General features: G+C 44.4%; 2 protein-coding genes across 2 annotated transcripts; one reads left to right on the top strand and one right to left on the bottom strand.

Annotated features, from left to right (window-relative positions):
- Positions 1–681: 681 nt before the first annotated feature.
- Positions 682–1778, top strand: LOC127345282 (probable glutathione S-transferase GSTU6). The gene is made up of 2 exons (XM_051371725.2): positions 682–1086; positions 1201–1778. The coding sequence occupies exons 1-2, from the start codon at positions 757–759 to the stop codon at positions 1579–1581; spliced, it is 711 nt and encodes a 236-aa protein (XP_051227685.1). The 5' UTR covers positions 682–756; the 3' UTR covers positions 1582–1778.
- A 1645-nt stretch (positions 1779–3423) lies between these two features.
- Positions 3424–10409, bottom strand: LOC127345281 (uncharacterized). Its single transcript, XM_051371724.2, has 13 exons — positions 9912–10409; positions 9228–9309; positions 9052–9094; positions 8667–8978; positions 7821–8035; positions 6040–6366; positions 5726–5936; positions 5142–5234; positions 4966–5057; positions 4502–4619; positions 4332–4417; positions 4192–4243; positions 3424–4098 (listed from the first exon to the last, which is right to left on the bottom strand). The coding sequence occupies exons 3-13, from the start codon at positions 9058–9060 to the stop codon at positions 3586–3588; spliced, it is 2028 nt and encodes a 675-aa protein (XP_051227684.1). The 5' UTR covers positions 9061–9094; positions 9228–9309; positions 9912–10409; the 3' UTR covers positions 3424–3585.
- Between the last annotated feature and the right edge of the window lie 8807 nt (positions 10410–19216).

Here is a 19216-nt window from a genome sequence, read left to right as displayed (position 1 = left end):
CGTGAAAAGACGATAATCATATAACGAGTTGGACGGATGCAGAATAAGAGTGAACTAAATGTTTGGTCAACGCAATCCTAAAATGTAGCCTAATCCGGATAATATTAGTTCGTGTCCACCGCTGCAAGTTGACTTTGAATCGATCATCATGCAAGCCACTAATCAGTTCATTCACATACTATCTTCTAAGCTATGACATCACTATACTGCCGTTCCACCGGATGACCAGCTTATGTTGAATTAAATAGTGCTATGAAACTTGTTCTCCAAGCCTGAAAATACAAATGTCACGCTGATGACACTGACGTTAATGGCTTCCGGAGGGAAATGTCAAACCTCCCATGTTGTAGTATCCACTAGAAATTTAGTGACATTGACTGATTTATCTGTGGCCTATTTTCAGCTCTGGCATGTGGTTAGAAGATGAGCATGAAATTTATCAGTGTAATAAACAAATTCGAAGGGTTGTTGGCACGGATATGCTCATATTCGTCCAAGTCAAAGAAGCACCGATACGGCAAAATGGATGGCGTACTTGATAGCAAGACATAATCAATCAGAAAAAACGAGATTAAAATTCTTTGCCTACAACCAATCAAATTGTAGAATCGCACCGGTTAGAAGATGAACATTAAAATTCTCTGTGCGTGTAGTCGATCTATATATACCCCTCGTCCCCTCTATCCCTTACAGCCAAACACCAACAAGGCGGCAACACAAGAAAACTTCAAAAAAAAACTGAACAAGACACCAGCAATGGCCGGAGGAGGAAACGGCGAAGTGAAGCTGCTCGGCATGTGGGCAAGCCCGTTCGTCCTGCGAGTGCGGCTGGCGCTCAGCCTTAAGGGCGTGAGCTACGAGTACGTCGAGGAGGACCTCAAGAGCAAGAGCGAGCTGCTCCTCAAGTCCAACCCCGTCCACACCAAGGTGCCGGTGCTGATCCACAACGGCAAGCCCGTCTGCGAGTCGTCGGTGATCCTGCAATACATCGACGAGGCCTTCGCCGGCATCGGCCCTTCTCTTCTCCCGGCGGATCCCCATGACCGTGCCGTTGCTCGCTTCTGGGCCGCATACATTGACGACAAGGTATATTTCTTTATAGGATATGTAGATCTCACGTCGGCCGATATACGTTGTGTCTGGGTATTTTGAGCGTCTTGTTAATGGTTTCATCGGCGCGGTTTTGTGCATAACTTGCAGCTCCTGAAAGCGTCGAGCCAGGCGTCGAGCGGCAAGACGGAGGAGGAGAAGGCGGAGGGAGCGAAGCAGGCGGCCGCCGCGGTGGAGACCCTGGAGGGAGCCCTGAAGGAGTGCTCCAAGGGCAAACCATTCTTCGGTGGTGACAGTGCTGGGTACGTGGACCTCATGCTCGGCGGCCTCCTCCCTTGGGTTCACGTGGGCGACGCGGTGAAGGGCGTCAAAACCTTCGACCCTGCCACGACTCCGCTCTTGGCCGCGTGGGCGGACAGCTTCGGCGCCTTGGACGCGGTCGAGCCGGTCATGCCGGAAGTCGGCAAGCTCGTTGAGTTTGCCATGGCGATGATGTCTCACGCCGCCGCTGCCGCCGCTGCAACTAACTGAAGAAGCATACCTCTCCTTTTTATGCATCTATGCTCAATCGTGTCGTGTGCCCAACGTTCAGAGATTCCTTGTGGTTTCTATATCTTTTTTGCGACTTTTTATGGAGCTTGTGTTCGTGCTTTTCGTCTCTCGTACACCTGGATCAGATGTAAATTTGCTTCGATGAATCTTGGAGTCTACACAGTGCAATTCTTACATATGCCTAAGAAAATCATAGCCAGGATCTCTGAAATTTCAGTACTACTATTGTTGCCAAAGCCTGGGCCAAGCATGGTGGCTTTACCAGATCTATTGATATTTGACAGCATAAAGTTAGGAATTTCAGGAGGTTGGCTAGGGGATGGAGGGACGGGGCTTGCCTGTGCCCGCCTCGTGTGGTCATCCGTGCGGCATCGCGCTTGGACGGCATCCAGCGGCTCCGACTCCCGTACCCTCAGCTCAGGATTTTTCGAAAAAAAACAAAACAAAAGACGACACGATCCCACCCGTATGTTCTCTTGTATACGCTTGCTCATCTATCCCCATCCGTATGTTCTTCCCCGGTCTGAACTCGAGCTGAAGCAGTAGAAGCTCAGCCGTCCAGCCAGACCTTTGGCCATGCCCCTGTCCCTCCGGCCAGACGTTGGGCCATGCCCCGCCGTCGACGAAGTATCTCTCCGCTCCGCCCTCCACCTCGGGGTCAAAGCTTTGGAGCCTCGAGCGAGACCACGGCTCTGTCGCTGCGGCGCCGGCGCCCGTTCCTGGCAACCGCATCCCCTTGCGATGAGCTCCTCCTACCAGCTATCTGTGGCCCAGGTGGTCTCATCAGACGACAGTGCAAGATGCAGGACAAGGGTCGACTGGGGTTAGCGGAGGTCGGACTACTCTCGCGGCAGTGAGGCGCTGCCTGGCCGTGGCGGCGAGCCCCCCAACTAAGGAGGCGCTCTCGTACTGTCCATGAAATTCATCGACATTAATCCCATCATAATGCCCATGATTACTTGAATAATTTATCAGCGACTACAGCTGATTGCTGCTTCGTTCAATTGGAGTCTGTGTACGATTCCTGCGCTGTTCAATTGGAATTTGCCTGTGGATGTCTTCCCGCAAGATGGGATCAGTGATCTCGTATTTTCTGTTTACTTTTGTTGCTGTGCTTGTATTACGGAAGGATTCGTGTACAGGAGAGCATACGGACGGCGGCTGCGTCGTCCTTTTTTTCATTTTTTTTTTCCGAAAAATCCTGAGCTGAGGGTACGGGAGTCGGAGCCGCTGGATGCCGTCCAAGGGCGATGCCGCACGGATGGCCGCACGAGGCGGGCACAGGCAAAGCCCCGTCCGGGATGGAGTGCTAATGTGCAAGCTATTTTTAGAAAATATAAAAGGATGACAGAGTACGATGAGTTAGATATTACAAGTTTTAACTCCTGATTTGCCGTCCAGACAAGCTGCCGCGGTATGTCATGCCCTCTTGCAGTGATAATCATAATTGTAAGCTAACAAAACATGCTTTTTTAGATTAACCACAGATTTCAGCTAGTGAAGAAGTGTTTTGCTGTAAGAAAAAACAATGTCCGCCATAGATGTATGCCATCTTAACATTTCCAAATTCAAAAAATTCAGCGTCTCTTTCGATTAAAGACGGCGAAGGAAGAAAATCACATCTTTAAAACATAGCCAAGAATTCTTGCCGATAGGGTCAACCAATATGCTGATTCATCCAAGCAGGTAAGAGTTAACAAACAAAAGGGACAAACAAAACATTTCGAGAATACGGTAGCTCCATGGCAACTCACCCATCACCATCAGAAGCTTCCACAAGGACAGAAAACACAACTGTGTTTTCAGACAGTCAGAAGCGTGTTTCGTCAGACCAACTAACTTTTTGTTTGAGGGATTATCACTGTTCAACTTAGTTGGTCTTACATTTCCAACAGACCATTCCAATCCCCATCAATTTCTCTGCGAAAACCAGATCATAACATTCCACATCTATCCTTTTCATAATCATATAGTAGCACGTAATTAGATTCCATTACAAACGCTACCGAGAGCATCATAAATTTGCTTGCTTGTTCCTTCATCATCGCAGTAAATAACGGTTTTTTCAGACGTTATCTTCACCAGAGCATCTCCCGGACTAGTAACCAAAATAGAGCGCTCAGAACCTACCAAACCAACATCATCTACAGAAAAAGCACATGACATCCCCTTCTCTCGCAACGCCGACAAAACATGGCCTGCATCAACAGCTCCCCAGTGCATCAACGGCCGCTTCGTTTGGTCATCAGACTGATCCTTGGGAGCAACCAGCATATACTGTCCGTTGCTGAGATGGAGCTTTGCTCTCAACCTAGCGACAGCAACAGTCCCGTCCAGCTGCCTAGGCTGCAACCTAAGGGCCACGTTGGCTGCGAGTCGCACCTCGAATTCTTCTCGTGTGTTCGGGACCTCGATGGTCTTGCCCTTGGAGTAATACAGGCATGGCCATGGAGCGCCCTCCTTCAGTGGGCACCGTAACTTCATTTCTTCAGGAAACTGCACAGGGAAGTAAAGCATAACTAACTAATCGCTGGCTTGGAGAAGAGTAGCTCCACTGGATGGATGCAAGAAAAATAAGCAATAGCATACCAGAATAAGCTTCGGTTTGAGAACTGTCAGTAATGGATTAACTTTCCACGCCCTGTCAACAAGAAAGTCAAGTTTTTCATATACATGTTCTGCTTTGGTAATATGAATTAGAAAGCATAAGCTTCGACATTGCAGCATACTTTATTCCAGAAAGGAAAGAACACTCGAGGATCTGGATTGAGACAGGCATGAAAGGCTTAAGAGCTAACTCATTATCAACTCCTTGCTGCAGATAAAATAATTATGAAATTAGCATTACAGTGCAGTCAAACTATGCTAGGTTTGATACAAAGATTAGACACTTGTTTACTTCCAAAATAAGAAGATTTCGTTTATCTGCATGCCACCGACGAAGCAAATGGACGACTGTGCCATGCCTGAGGCTCAAGTCTGGACAAAATACAATGCAAGGCTCCTTCCATGCTGCCCTGACATGATTCGAGTGTTGTTACACAGCAGAAAAAAAAAAGGAACAGCAGATCAAAAGTAACTGAAGTCCAACTGTTCAAGTGAGCTCATATTTGAATACAGAACATGAAATGTTCCATAAACGATGCTATACATAACAATCAAATATTGTTGGGCCTGTGTAAATTAACATACAACCAAAATAAGAAACAGGCAGTACCTAGCTTCTATAAGGAGAGTAGAAATGTAGAATACAAGAACAAGTAACAGTTTTGGTCCTAAACAAAACGATCTTAAGGTTACCTATCATGTATAATTTTGTATAGTGGTAAAAACTAACAGACAAATTTTTGATAAACTTCTTACAGCATGCCCTTTGAGTATAGATGAGGGAACATAAATAACTTCCCTTCCTTCAAAAGCTCCACATGGCCAAATAATGCCTCTCCTGAGAATAGCTGCAGGATAAACAAAGTTCCAGTAAGACCATGTTAAGTTCATATGGCAAGACTCCAAGACTAGCATAGTGAGAAGGGACTGACCTTTTCTTGGCGTGGCTTGCATAGCCATTCTGGCACAGCATTGGTAAAGGCAATCATTTTTTCTGCTGCACCAGAAATGATAAATATAGGTACCTGACTCAAACAGGAACAAAATGTCAGACCAAAACAACAGATGAAAAACATGAGGGAAAACAAATGGGTGATATACAGAGAAAATATAGTGATTTGGAATGGGCCTATTGCTTCATGTTGTAGAACTAAAGAAGGAGCTCAATATTTAATATGACTACACTGTAGAATTAAACACCCGTTGTACCACATGCATCTCTAAATCCTCTTTTTAATGCCAATTATCAAACAGCCAGTTGAATGTGAGTCAGGCATTGTCAACTTGACATTTAACATTAGCGAAACCATGCATATCCTAAACAAAGTATATGCTGGTGCTCACAAAGTGCATTAAACAGAGTACAAACATATTTTAACAATATTTAACTAGTCCCGCTTTAATTGAGGTAAACATGGACAGAGGGCATTAAGCATGCAGAATACAAATATATGATGATACTATTTTAAACAATGAATCCGCTATATGATTACAAGGGGTTAATGACTGCAATTACCTTCACGTCGAAAGAATGTAGAGTTTCTGACATAAGCTCCAAGATTAAGAGAATAACACCAAGTCGTTCTATTGGTACTAAAACAGAACCTCCAGATTTTATCGCATCTATTATAGATGAACATATGAAGCTGATTCTCTCAATCTCCTCTGCAATGTCATCATTCTTACACAGGGTCTGGACGTTTTCATCCTCACCAACACCATCATCCCTTGAAGATTTGAAGTAACATTCGATGCAAAAGAAATGCAGAGAAGGTTATTATTAACACATATGCAAGTCATAAGAAACAGAAGTGAAACAAACTAGCATACCTTGACACTGAGTCATCACAAAGCATTGCATTCTCACCCAGATTCTCATCATCCTCATCCATGACATTAAAGGATGAGAAATCCGAAAACAAAATAACATCATTTTCCTTCAGCGAGTTATAGTCACAATCTAAGGCATGGGCTGACACAAACACTGTGCTTGGCAAGTAGGTAATACTTGCTCTTGGACCTTCTAATGACCAGGCACAATTGCCAAGCTCCAGGCCAGAACTAGAGGCTTTCAGCATCAACATGCCATTGAAGCAAACCTCCTGACCGTATTTGATAGGCTGGATTTTCTGCATGCATTCTTCTATGTTTGCTGCACTGCCAAATAGGTGTACCCCAGTTAAGAGAAGAAAAGCAGGACGATAAAAGTCTAGGAGAGTGTCATGAATATTGATGTCATTATGAAGTAGTGAATCTTCTATGCAGTCATATAACTGAACTGAATGGCAACCATATGGTCCAACCTCACATACTTTCTTATAATACTCCCTCCGGTTCAAAATACTTGTTTAAAAATGAATGTATCTACACACTAAAACATGTCTAGATATATCTGTATTTGGGAAATTATTTTGAACCGGAGGGAGTAACTGAAATATAATCGGCTCTATTTGCATGCAAGTGAGATAGTAAGCATATGGAAGCATGTGGATCGTCAGTTATAACCAAGACGACTGGTCTAACACTGAGATTGATTACTACTACTAGGGATGTAATATGTTATCAGTCAAATAATGTCTGATATGCGACCAGGAGCACGAGACTATGCGCCATCATCGAGTGCCCCTTCGCCAAGCAGATATGGCATGAGACCCTGGCCTGGTTGCGCATTCCATGCCGAACACCTGAGGACGCGGACGAGTCCATCTTCACTTGGCTTGACGGCGTAATGCATGCGGCTCCGAAGCCTCTCGCAAGGGCCTGGGGTCTGCTGCGCTACTCATGCCATGGATGCTATGGAAGCACAGAAACGATTGTGTCTTCGAAAGAGGACGGCCCTCAGTCGACGACCTGATGTGCAAAGTCAAGGACGAAGCTGTGCTTTGGGCGCAAGCGGGTGCCATAGGCCTTGGTGTTGTGTTGCCAACAACCTGGGACGTTCACTAGGCTTTTTTTGTTCCAAACCTGTAGCCCACCTCCTAGGAGGCTTGTAAACAACTTCTCTTTCTATTCAATGAAATGAAACGCAAAGAGTCCTTTGCGTTTTCTTGAAAAAAATAATTGTCCTATCAGAGGCGACTTCAAATTTCAGAGTCATTCATGGATTTCAAGTAATTCTTAGTTTACATAAAGTATCCATGTTACAACTTACCATATAGTTACAAATAAATTTTGGTATCCATTAAAATTCCATATTTGCTACCTGGCTAGTAAACTATCAGAAATTGACTGTTGTCAACTTTAGAATTTGAGGATAAGCCAAAAACTAAGACGCAATTTTGTATAGAACTAAGTTGCCCTTGAATAATAAGATGTAACTGTTTTCATGTGACTTTTTTATTCAGGAACATCATTTAATTGAAATCAAAATCTAAAATGACATTTTGCAGATAATATTGTCCAGCTTATCAGATGGTTTGATACTATATGCTTCTATCACAACCTGAAGATTAACCAACTTTAACTAACAGCTGGGAACTATATCTAAAGGTCAAGGAAAGCTGAACATGTTTTTAAGCTTTCAGATAGATTGCTGCACAACTAAAATACTGTATATAACAGATGCCAGATGATGCAATTCAGCACATATGTCGCTTATCAAAAAAATGTACCTGTACAGAGGCATTAGAGGAGATAAATCATTCCGCTCATCTTCAATCCCTATCTTCTGCAACATTGACATGAGTTTACTTTGTTTCTCCCCTTCCATCCACTTGGGTATCCCATCCATATCAGGTCCATAGAAGCTTACAAACTGAGAGTGCATCTCCACCAGCTCCGCCATCATTAGCTTTCCAATCTTTGAAGCTACCTCTGTAACATAAACCTACCATGAACAACAGTCAGTAACCACACACTATATTTCATATTGGGCTCTAGTGCCTACCTAGGGAGGTGGGGTTTCATCCGAAAGAAAATTTTACAGCTAACATCATATATTTTGATCCGTCGGTATTCATATTTGAGCAAAGTTTTCCATTCTTGTTTTAGGGGGAAAAAATCCCAAATATACCGACCACTAAATTCCATTTTGTCTTCAAGGGACATAACATAAGGATGTAAGTTATCTGCAATCATGAGTAAAAGCCATCGACCACGCCTCTGTATTCATACATGACTGGACTTCTTTACAAAAATCAAGAAAAAAAAACAAGTCCAGTTGTTCTGACCCTGTTATAAATCTTAATTATGAGCAAAAAAACTGAAGGAGAAACAACGATCTAGCTTATATGTCTTCAGATTATTCGATTCTGCATTCGGCAGGCTTCTTAAAGATGATCTGAATAGCTATTGATTAGTGAATAATGGAAAATCATGCACTGGCAACTGTTTCAATCATGCAACCCCTCGTCACTAGGAAAGAAACAACCGTTCAAACTCCGAACACAAGCTGCAGACCAAACAAGTGCCAGTTTGCACCCTAGAGAGTAGCAGTCCAGCAAAGATGGGGGACGCACCTTTGTGTTCGCGAAGCTGGGGAGCCGGGTGAGGAAGGGTAGCCCAAGCATCCCCGTGGCAGATGACACGAGCACGGCATCCACGCCACCTGCTTTGGCAGCTGCAGCCACCGCTGGTGACCAGTAGTACGGCACTGCGCAGATGAGGTCCCCTGCATCACCGGATCCCGCGTCGAGGGGCACCGGGGCAAATGCAGCGAGGCACGAGAGATCGACGGGGCAGTCGAGCAGGAGGCGAAGCCCTTCCAGCTCCAGCAAGTGGCTCGCTGGTGCATGGTAACCGCCGCCGCCGCCGGGAGAGGCCAAGCAGGTCTGTTATGAGACACCAGCGTTCACATCAGGTGATTGGGGTTTGACGACAGAAAGAGACAGAGTTGGCACTTACCAGTTTCATGGCGGATCAAGGATTTTGAAGCAGGGTGGCCCACCTTCATACAAAAATGTGACACAAATAACACATGCAAACATATTAGTATTGAATATAACGATAGCATTATTGTCTTATGGACATAACAGAAAGTGCAATTAACTCTGAATGTTGCATAAAAGAAGCCTACATACCTCAATTTCTCGGGCTTACACCTTGCATGGCTATGGAAGTATCGATAATATCATCTTCGTTCACTTTGGACATTTTGAGTATCTATCAACAATCAATTCTATCAAAAATCAATTCATTGGAGCATCTATCTACAATTGAATCTATCAATAATAACCTCTACATTTGAGTACTAGGCAGACACAGGAAAAAACTTGAGGGTGGGCACACCTCAAAAAACAAATGGTGCTCCTCCAATTGTGATAAAAGTTTGCTAACTGTAAAATATATAGCCACTCAACTATCAACATTGAAGTTCAAGCAAAATAAAGAGCTCACCGAGATGATTGAAACATTTGAACCTATCATTTTTCCTCATATCATCAATAAAGATTTTAAGTTGGAGATCAAGTCTTACCAACTCCTTTTCATTTCTCGAGAAGTGCAGAAATTTGGTTTTTGCTATTCATTTCTACACAACAGAAACATTCAAACATATATGTGACATCTTATCCTCTTCATTTTCTTGCGGGGATAATCCTATTCATTTCTACAGACGTCAAACTACCAATTGAACCAATGCACATGTCATTTTAACAGTAGCACAAAGAATAGGAACAATTTTAACAGAAACGTAGAGAATAGCGGCAATTCCCCTTCACATATCTGCGGTGATTTTGAGGGGAGCCGGTCAGCGGGGATCAGACCTGCATAGGAGGCAGACATGAAGTGGCGGCCGGCGGGAAGAGCTGCTGAAGGCGGACACCGGCTGGCGTCCGGCGGTACCGCGGCGGCCGAGCACTGCCTAGCGGTCCAGCCAGAGCCAGGAGCGACCGAGCGGGAGCAGAGGAGCGGTGGCCCGAGATAGCAAGCTGAGGGAGGGGCGAGGGCGGAGCAGCCGGCGGGGGGAGGGGAGCGGTCCGCAGTCGTAGTCTTGGTTCGTCGATGCGGCGACGGCGGGGAAATCGTGTCGATGCGCTGCGCTGGGCTGTCCCTGCTCTCGCCTAGGGCCTAGGGCTAGGGAGTAAGGAACCAAGGTCTAGGGGAGGTGGGGAATGCCAGACGGCAGACGCCGGAGAGACGGATAGGAACTGCGAGCCGAGGTCGGGGTTCTCGCCGGAGAAGCGGTGACGGCGAGTTGCCAGCGGGGGTGGCGGCGGCGTGGCACAGGGATGCTGTCCTCGCCCGTGTCTTTGCCGCGAGACTCTCACTTCGCACGCGACGCTAGAGAAAAGATAGTAGGCCTTAACTAAGCAGGCCAGGCCCACATAGTTTCATTGTTTACTAGCCCCGAATGAACAGCCGCATGTTAGGTCTGGGCTTTGTTCTCAGGCAGGCCACATAAATGTAACTGCTAGACTCCTTTGTCTCAAAAACAAAAAACTTTGGAAAAAGTCTATTCTAAACCTTGAACTTGTAGAGGTTCGGCGAATCAAACCCCCACGTTCCAAATCCCTGTCGTTTTTTCACCCTGAACTAACAAATCCCGGTCTAATCTGAACCTTGACGCTGGTTTAGCAAGTAAAATGCTGACGTGGCAAATATTGGCTGGGATTTCTGTAAGTGGTGGGCCAGTTAGTGAGCGATTCCGAGCGATTACTTAACGGGCGCGCGGGTTGGAAGCGAGACAGAGGAAAGTGGGGAATAAAATTAGGATTCGTCGAGAGGCGGAGAGAATTTCAGGCGATTCAGGCGGCGGTCCACTGCGGCGAGCAAGGGAAGGACAATGTCGTGGGCTTCGGCCGATTCTGCTCCTGGCTTTCGTAGAGCCAGCGGAAGAAGGAGAGGGACGGAATCGAGGTCGTCGATGGCGTACCGTGAGAGCGCCATGGCGTACGAGCCTACGAAGCTCTGCCGCTGCAATCCGCCGAGGAAGGCTCCCAGATGGATCTCCTGGAGCTTTCAGAACCCAGGCAGGAGGTACTATGCGTGTGTGGATGGCTGGATGCCATGGTCAGTTCGAATCTCATCTCTATTCTCTCTTTTCTGCTATGTTCTCCTCCTGTCTGCCATTGATTTGGGTTCTTTGAATTGAACAGCAAGGTGGTTGTGGCTATGTTGAGTGGCATGACCCGCCTTTGCCGCAGTTTTTCAGTGAACTCATTGGAGTTCTGAGAGATGAAGTTTGGAGGTTGTGTGGGGATGGGAATGTTTCTTCTGGATTTGAAGACCGGAGTGGAAGAGATGACATGGTTCTTGATCTGCTAGATCAGTTGAAGCAGAATAATTCAGAGCTAGCTGCAATGAAGAAGAAATACAAGAATGTGGTGTTTCCGTTTCTTGTATTTGTGTTAGGTTTAGTTCGCAAGCAAAGTGTTCATTCAGTGAAAAATTTCTATGTAATGTTGCTGATGATGTTCTAGTGGGCAAGTTCGTAGTTGCTATGAACAACAAATCGAACCTAGTAATTGTAATGTGTACTGGTTGACTGAATATTATGTACTAGTTGTGGCTATGTTTTAGAGCATTTCAGTTGAGTTAAGTAATGTATGTATGTTAAGTAATTTGTATGTATGTTATATTTGTTCTGATGAACCAAGTTATGAACTGAATGTCACTGCATTATAGACAGAAATAGCATAGCAAAAGCTTGTGCATTTGGTTGACTGCAATATAGGCAGAAAAAGCATACCAAAAGTTGGTGCATTGCATTGACAGCAATATAGGTAGAAATAGCATACCAAAAGCTGTTGCATTGCATTGACAGCAATATAGATTGTTCTGTTCCATACCAAAAGATGGTACCAGCAATTCATCCTAAACCTTACATTGTTCTAGTCCATACCAAAAGTAAATAGCTAGGCAGTAATGTTTGCAATATTACATGACAGTGTGTCTAAACATTGCAACATGAGAAGTAGCTACTGCTGGCTAGTAGTTTCCACTGCAGGTGAAATAGGAGTAAAGAGGCAGGGAAGATGCAGCTGTTCTTCTACCCCTTTTTGCACCAGATCCTGTCCTTGCTGTAGAAGAACTAACTGGAGCAGATCTTGGAGGCTTAAAGGTTGCTCTTCCTCTGGTTGCTTGAGCAGTTCCTCTTCCTCTGGTTGCTTCTGTAGTTCCTCTTCATCTGGTTGATTCAGCACTTGGAGCTTGTGATCTCTGTGCTTGAGCAGTTGGAGCTTGTGATCCTTGTGCTTGAGCAGTTGGAGCTTGTGATCCTTGTGATCCTTGAGTAGATGCCTGAAACAATTTGATGTCAACAGATAGGAATTATGTAAACAGAACAAGAATGGTACTGGACAGAGCAAGAATACCTGACGATTTTTGCTGGTTTTTGTAAGATGTGCATTCTTTTTCTTGCCTTTCTCAGGATTTCCACCACAACCTGACTTGTTGTGTCCTGCAGTGCCACAAATAGAACACTTGATGCGGGTAAAGGTGCAGATGCTTACCCGCTTCGCCGTCGCGTCGCCGCACCCTCAGTTTCGTTCCACCGCCGCCGATCACCCGCCGGTCGCCATTCTCGTCGCCATACAGAAGGTGGAGAGCCAGGGGAAGCGGAGACGTCGAAGTGGACTGATGGGCTGCACTGGGCCGGCCCGGTCTTTTATTCACCCCCGCGCCTCCCACAGCGACAGTCCCAGCCTTTAATTGCCACGTCATTGATCCCCGTTTGGCTTTCGTCTCAGGGTTAGATTTGGACCGGGATTTGTTAGTTTAGGGTGCAAACGACAGGGATTTGGACGTGGGGGTTTGATTCGCCGAACCTCTACGAGTTCAAGGTTTAGAATAGACTTTTTCCAAAAACTTTTGCTAGACTCCTCGCTGACTATGCGTTCTTTCGTCAGTCTTCAGGGTTCAGACACAACTACCCAAACACAACAGCGGCCACAAATATCGTTACAAGCGCAAGGATGTCTTCTTCTCTAAAAAAAACACAATGGAGGCCCACAGACGTACGCCATCGTGACATTTTCAACTCAGCAAATTGCGCGTCTCTCTCGATTAAAGAAGACCGGAGAACATTCCCCCAATCTTTTAAAACGTCAGAGCGAAATTATTGCCAATATGGTCAACCCATTACGGATTTACCCAAGCAGGAGCAAACAAACAAAAGGGAAGCGCAAACATTTCGAGGACACAGTAGCTTCATGGCAACTTAGACATCAGAAGCTTCGACATGGACAGGAAACAACAACTGTATCCATTCAGTCAGACAGAGAAGCGTGTTTCGGAAAAATAAATCAAGTCAAACTCTCCAGCTGATAGGTACCCAGGAACTGAAACCCACCCGGCGTCCGTTTTCAGACAGTCGACGCCGCACATATTCCCTGCGTTACTTGGAACAGAAAACATGGTACGTATCGAACGAGATGTACAGGGAGTGTATGTGGATGCAGCAGGCGCACGTAATCCCAGAGCCCAATCGACGTGTTGTCCTCGCGTGAAGCTAGAGGTGCCTTAGCTGCGACCGTTGCCAGCTCGCCAACGTCGCGCTTGCAGTGGCAAATTACAAGAGCCATTCTTCCCGAGCGACAAGCTGAAGGTAAATCACGTACGGATGATAACAAGCTTACGAGCTAAGACTAATATTTAAGAACTTGACCAAGCTCATATAAAAAAACATGCAATTTGCGGCAGCGACCCAGTACACGAACTTGTTTTCACCTGTTGCAGTTTTCATACAAAAGAGTCCGAGTAGTTCCACGTAGGATTTGTCCTTTCACCAAAACCCCCTCGGAGAAAAGAGAAATAGCAGGCTTTCGGGTCACCCCTCTCCACCCTCCTCAAATTATCCGAATTAATGCGCAGCCACCTAGTCGGTTACCCTAATCCTTTTTCGGACGGTCACCTTGTCCGCGCCATCAAAGCCGCGCTTGCCTTTCTCGCCACTTCTCCTTGGCCGCTCCTTGTCAACCAAAGTGGAGCACGTTCGACTTGTTGTCCTCGCGTTGGAGTTAGAGGCGCCTTACATGCGACTGTTGCCGGCTTGAACCTCGCGCTTATAGTGGCAAATTACAAGAGCCATTCTGCTCGACAAGCTAAAGGTAAATCACGGATGAAGAGCTACTCCCTCCGATCGGGTTTAATTAACACAGCACCACGCTACTGGTACATGCATGTTGTGAATAACTTCGCGACCGATTAAACTAGATAGGAGGTAGTAAGACTTATTTTTGTACCGCCTCTGGCCCTAAATACTTCTCGCAGATTTATAAGAAGCATAGACTAAAATGTGCCCATTCGCCTCTAAATACTTGTCACGGGTTTAATGAAGCTAGAAACATTTTAGCCTATATTTTACGTAAATCCATGACAAATATATAGGGCGGGATAGTTGATTTATTTAACAATGAGTTCTTAAGGCCGGAGAGACTGCAAGACTTAGTAAACGCTTCTGCTCCGGTGCTCCCCCCCCAGAGGAAAAGTGGAATCGTCAAAACACATGAACGGTTGAGATCGCGCGATACTTGTTCGGATTCAGGGTTAGTTTCGTCATTTCACGTTTCTGACAGATACGTAAAAGCCCTGTACTGGCCCGTATGGCCCGCGACTGTGCTGTACGTATTCTGTGAACCGTCGTGTACGTGGCGAAGTCACGTGCGTGTACCGAAACGGAAGGGACATATAAAACCTTCGTCGGCTGCTCCGCCTCCCTCGCCCCACCATTTCCCCCCCAAATCAGGTACGGAGAAAACCCTCTCCCTCGGCCACTTCGTCTTCTCCACTCCGTCTCCACTGCCAGTTCTCTTCTCTCTAATCCCTTCTTCTCCGCGGATTTCCGTCGAATCGGAGGCCGATGTAGGGTAGCAGCTCCACCGCGAGGTCGGCCGCCGCTGCCTTAGTCAAGAACACCGGCGTGGCGGTGCCAGATGTGGTGTCGGGTGGATGGAGCCGTCGTGGTGCGGCCGCGTCGGGCGGAGGCTTGGTGCTGACGGCGGCGGATGAGCAGGAGCACGGATTCGGCGGCGAGCTGATGTTGCCAGATCTGAATGTGCAGCCAACGGTGGAAGACCCTCTGGTATGTGGTATCCTCTCAACTACTCAGCTTATTTTCCCTTATTTGATGGTGATTAGGGTTGGATGAAACCGAAGAATAGACGAATCATATGATTTGTGATTAGGGCTTACTGTGGACCAAATGGATCTTTTTCCAAACGATCCAGATGGATCGGATTTCATTACCACGGGATAACGAAACCATACAACAAGTATCTCTTGCCCGCCTGGCAAGTTACACAAGGTCTAGCTAAAAAACGCAACACAAATATACAAAAAGGCGCCTAAGGCTAGGAAGCAACAGAACCAATTTATATACCGTGTGCACAATTTATCTGGTTTGATTACTGTGTGCACAATTTATTTGTTAGTATTAGCATCAATTGTTTGCTACAGAGCTTCATTACTATGTTTTTTATTACATGATTGCATAATTGCTTTAGGGATTCACATTGATTTGTAAATCTATGGTAATGCTGTTGTGCTCCAGGAGTGTTATCTTGCTATGATGGCAACAACATTGACATAATAATGTGTTCCCTGCTATGGGAAAATGTGTAGTTACTATAATTGTACATCACCACAGTATGAATAATAGCATGTGTACCTATTATTTGAAATGGTATGATTTGGCAGGACCACCACTTCTGGGTGTTAGAAGCTAAAAACCCCTAAATGCTGTTTATTTAACATCTTATGGTGATAATTATTGCTTATTAAATTTATGGTACTGCTGCTCCAGGGGCATTCCCATTTGTGCATAAGATATTTCCTTTTTCAGAATGTGTTGTAATCTATTAATTCCACCTGTATTAAACATGCTTTATGTAGTAATATTTAACATGCTTTGTATAGCTATAGTTGTCATGTTTTGAAAGTATAGTTGTAATTTAGAATGTGCTCCATTTCTTTGAAGCACCTATAATGTAGTAATGATTGCAATAGAATCTTGACTCTGTTTACTCTATGAAATTTACTTTTAAGAGCATTATTATGTTAAGGTGAAACATAATATTGTCTATAATTACTCTATGATATTAAGATCAATATTAATGATAGGTTGATAGAATTATGTTTCACCTTAACATAGGAGGAGAAATATAATGTTACTGGCCTATTATTGTAATGATTGCAATAAGGATTTGTAGTATATGTATTATGCTGCCATGATTGCAATTTAGATTGACATAATAATTTGCTCCCTCCTAGTATATTAATTGAAATGAAATGATAGCACCTGTATATGGTACTGTAAACTGTAAATATGCTGAGTTATTAGTTCCCAGAGTTTTGTACTAGCATTATCCATTCGATAAACATTGTACAATTAATTGCAATGTGTACTCTTTAATTTATAATAATGCATCATTGAGTTTATTATTTTCTTAGTTTTCCCACTTATTTTTTTTAAATTGGGCAATGTGAAATCTGTATATATGAACATTGTTTTTAAATTTATTCTTATTAGGTTGGTGAGACCTCCTCTGTCCGCAAGAGGAAGTTTGAGGAGTTGGATGACTCGGAGGACTCTGGCCAGTCCTACATTTCCTCCGAGGTTGAGTCCGGGGACGCCGTGTCGGTAAGATAGCATTCTCAATATTGATTGTGCATGGTTGACAAGTTTATTGAACTCATTGTTGTACAATAGTTGTGACATATGATTGTGATATTGTTGTTTTGCAGTACAACTCAGATGCTTCATCTGATAATGAAGTCAGCAAGTACAATGTGCTGTCATATGAGAAGAAGGTGGAGGAGAAGATCTGGGCTGAGGGAATCAGTGCTTACATGAAACCTGATGGGAGGTACTACTGCAAGTTCCATCCCTCCAAGCAGGTTCCTAGGGATGGTCTGCGTGAAGGACTTGTTAGCCATGTGAAGGAGGTGCACCCGAAGGATCTCCGCGACAAGGCGAACCATGCTGCCCTGAGGAAAGTACTGGAGTACTATGGTCAGGATTGACTGAATGTCTGAAAAAGTTACTGGAGAAGTACATCATCAGTAGTTATGATGATGTTAAGGAATGTATGTTATTAAGAACTGCTAGTTTATGTGTGCACCTTCTGTTATGGTGCGGTAACTATGTATGGACTTGCTAGGCATGTGAACTTTAGCTATGGTAGCTATGTATGCATTGTACCAGTGTGCTAGATGGTATGTAGCACACTGTGTTTGCTTTTGCTGGTTCTTCACTTTGTTATAAGATAAGTGAAGTTATGGATGGCTACAAAGTATTGTCAGCCTTTTTATCTACCATGCATGTTGTGTTGGAAAAATGGTAGTCCAGAAATATTATCTTGTTTGCAAGGAAATGGTAATTCTAAAATTTTGCTTGTTTGAAAATTTGATAGTTCAGTAATATTGACTTATGTACCAATTTGATCTCTGTCATAATGTTTTCAATAGTTTTAAAAACATAGTAGATAAGTTACATGAATGAATAGAAAGCCGCTATGTGATGAGAATAGCAAGCACCAATGTCATGAGAATAAAACAGAGTAGCAATTTCATATGTTATTTGTATCTGATATTTCATATGTGAATTTAAATAATCGAATTTGTAAAAAGTTCATATACAGAAAATGTACAAAAGATGCATTGAAGGTTGGCAGATCAACCCAACCTTGTATGTTTTCATTAATTTGTTTTAGAATTGTCCTTTATCAAAATATATACTTGAAAGTAGAGTGATTGAAATAAAATTATAAACTTTATTTTAAATGTTTTTTCAATAATACTTTATATTACATGCATGGGAGCATACAAAAAATAGGATGAACTAGAGATGGTCGAAAAAAATCATTTGCTCTACGACGGACTGTTAGGTCTAACATTTAGCCCCATTTTAAAGCAAGTGATTTTTGTACCTCCTCCAAATCACCTCAAATTTCTATCACATTGTATGTAACACAAGAAAACATGGAATGTGACGATTTTTTTTTTCATTTTGAATATTTTTTAATTACTAATGGATGCTCCTTGGTTGGGAGGTGCCGATACAAGGGTTTTAGGGTCAAAATGGGTCTACCCTGGCCTAAAACATACCCAACCACCTTGGATGGGGCCAATATTTGGCACACTTGTCCATGGTCATGTGCCCCACCCTTCTTGCATTGCTTTTTCTAGGTTGGTTTTTACATTCATGGTGATCCCATGGTTGGGGGTGCCGATACAAGGGTTTTAGGGTCAAAATGGGTCTACCCTGGCCTAAAACATACCCAACCACCTTGGATGGGGCCAATATTTGGCACACTTGTCCATGGTGGTGTGCCCCACCCTTTTTTCATTGCTTTTTCTAGGTTGGTTTTTACATTCATGGTGATCCCATGGTTGGGAGGTGCCGATACAAGGGTTTTAGGGTCAAATGGGTCTACCCTGGCCTAGAACATACCCAACCACCTTGGATGAGGCCAATATTTGGCACACTTGTCCATGGTGGTGTGCCCCACCCTTCTTGCATTGCTTTTTCTAGGTTGGTTTTTACATTCATGGTGATCCCATGGTTGGGAGGTGCCGATACTAGGGTCTTAGGGTCAAAATGTGTCTACCCTGGCCTAAAACATACCCAACCACCTTGGATGGGGCCAATATTTGGCACACTTGTCCATGGTGGTGTGCCCCACCCTTCTTGCATTTCTTTTTCTAGGTTGGTTTTTACATTCATGGTGATCCCATGGTTGGGAGGTGCCGATACAAGGGTTTTAGGGTCAAAATGGGTCTACCCTGGCCTAAAACATACCCAACCACCTTGGATGGGGCCAATATTTGGCACACTTGTCCATGGTGGTGAGCCCCACCCTTCTTGCATTGCTTTTTCTAGGTTGGTTTTTACATTCATGGTGATCCCATGGTTGGGGGGTGCCGATACAAGGGTTTTAGGGTCAAAATGGGTCTACCCTGGCCTAAAACATACCCAACCACCTTGGATGGGGCCACTATTTGGCACACTTGTCCATGGTGTTGTGCCCCACCCTTCTTGCATTGCTTTTTCTAGGTTGGTTTTTACATTCATGGTGATCCCATGGTTGGGGGTGCCGATACAAGGGTTTTAGGGTCAAAATGGGTCTAC

This window comes from Lolium perenne, chromosome 3 (assembly GCF_019359855.2).
Source record: "Lolium perenne isolate Kyuss_39 chromosome 3, Kyuss_2.0, whole genome shotgun sequence".
NCBI lineage: Eukaryota > Viridiplantae > Streptophyta > Magnoliopsida > Poales > Poaceae > Lolium > Lolium perenne.
Note: the sequence above shows the minus strand (reverse complement) of the source record. Positions and strands in the feature narration are given on the sequence as shown.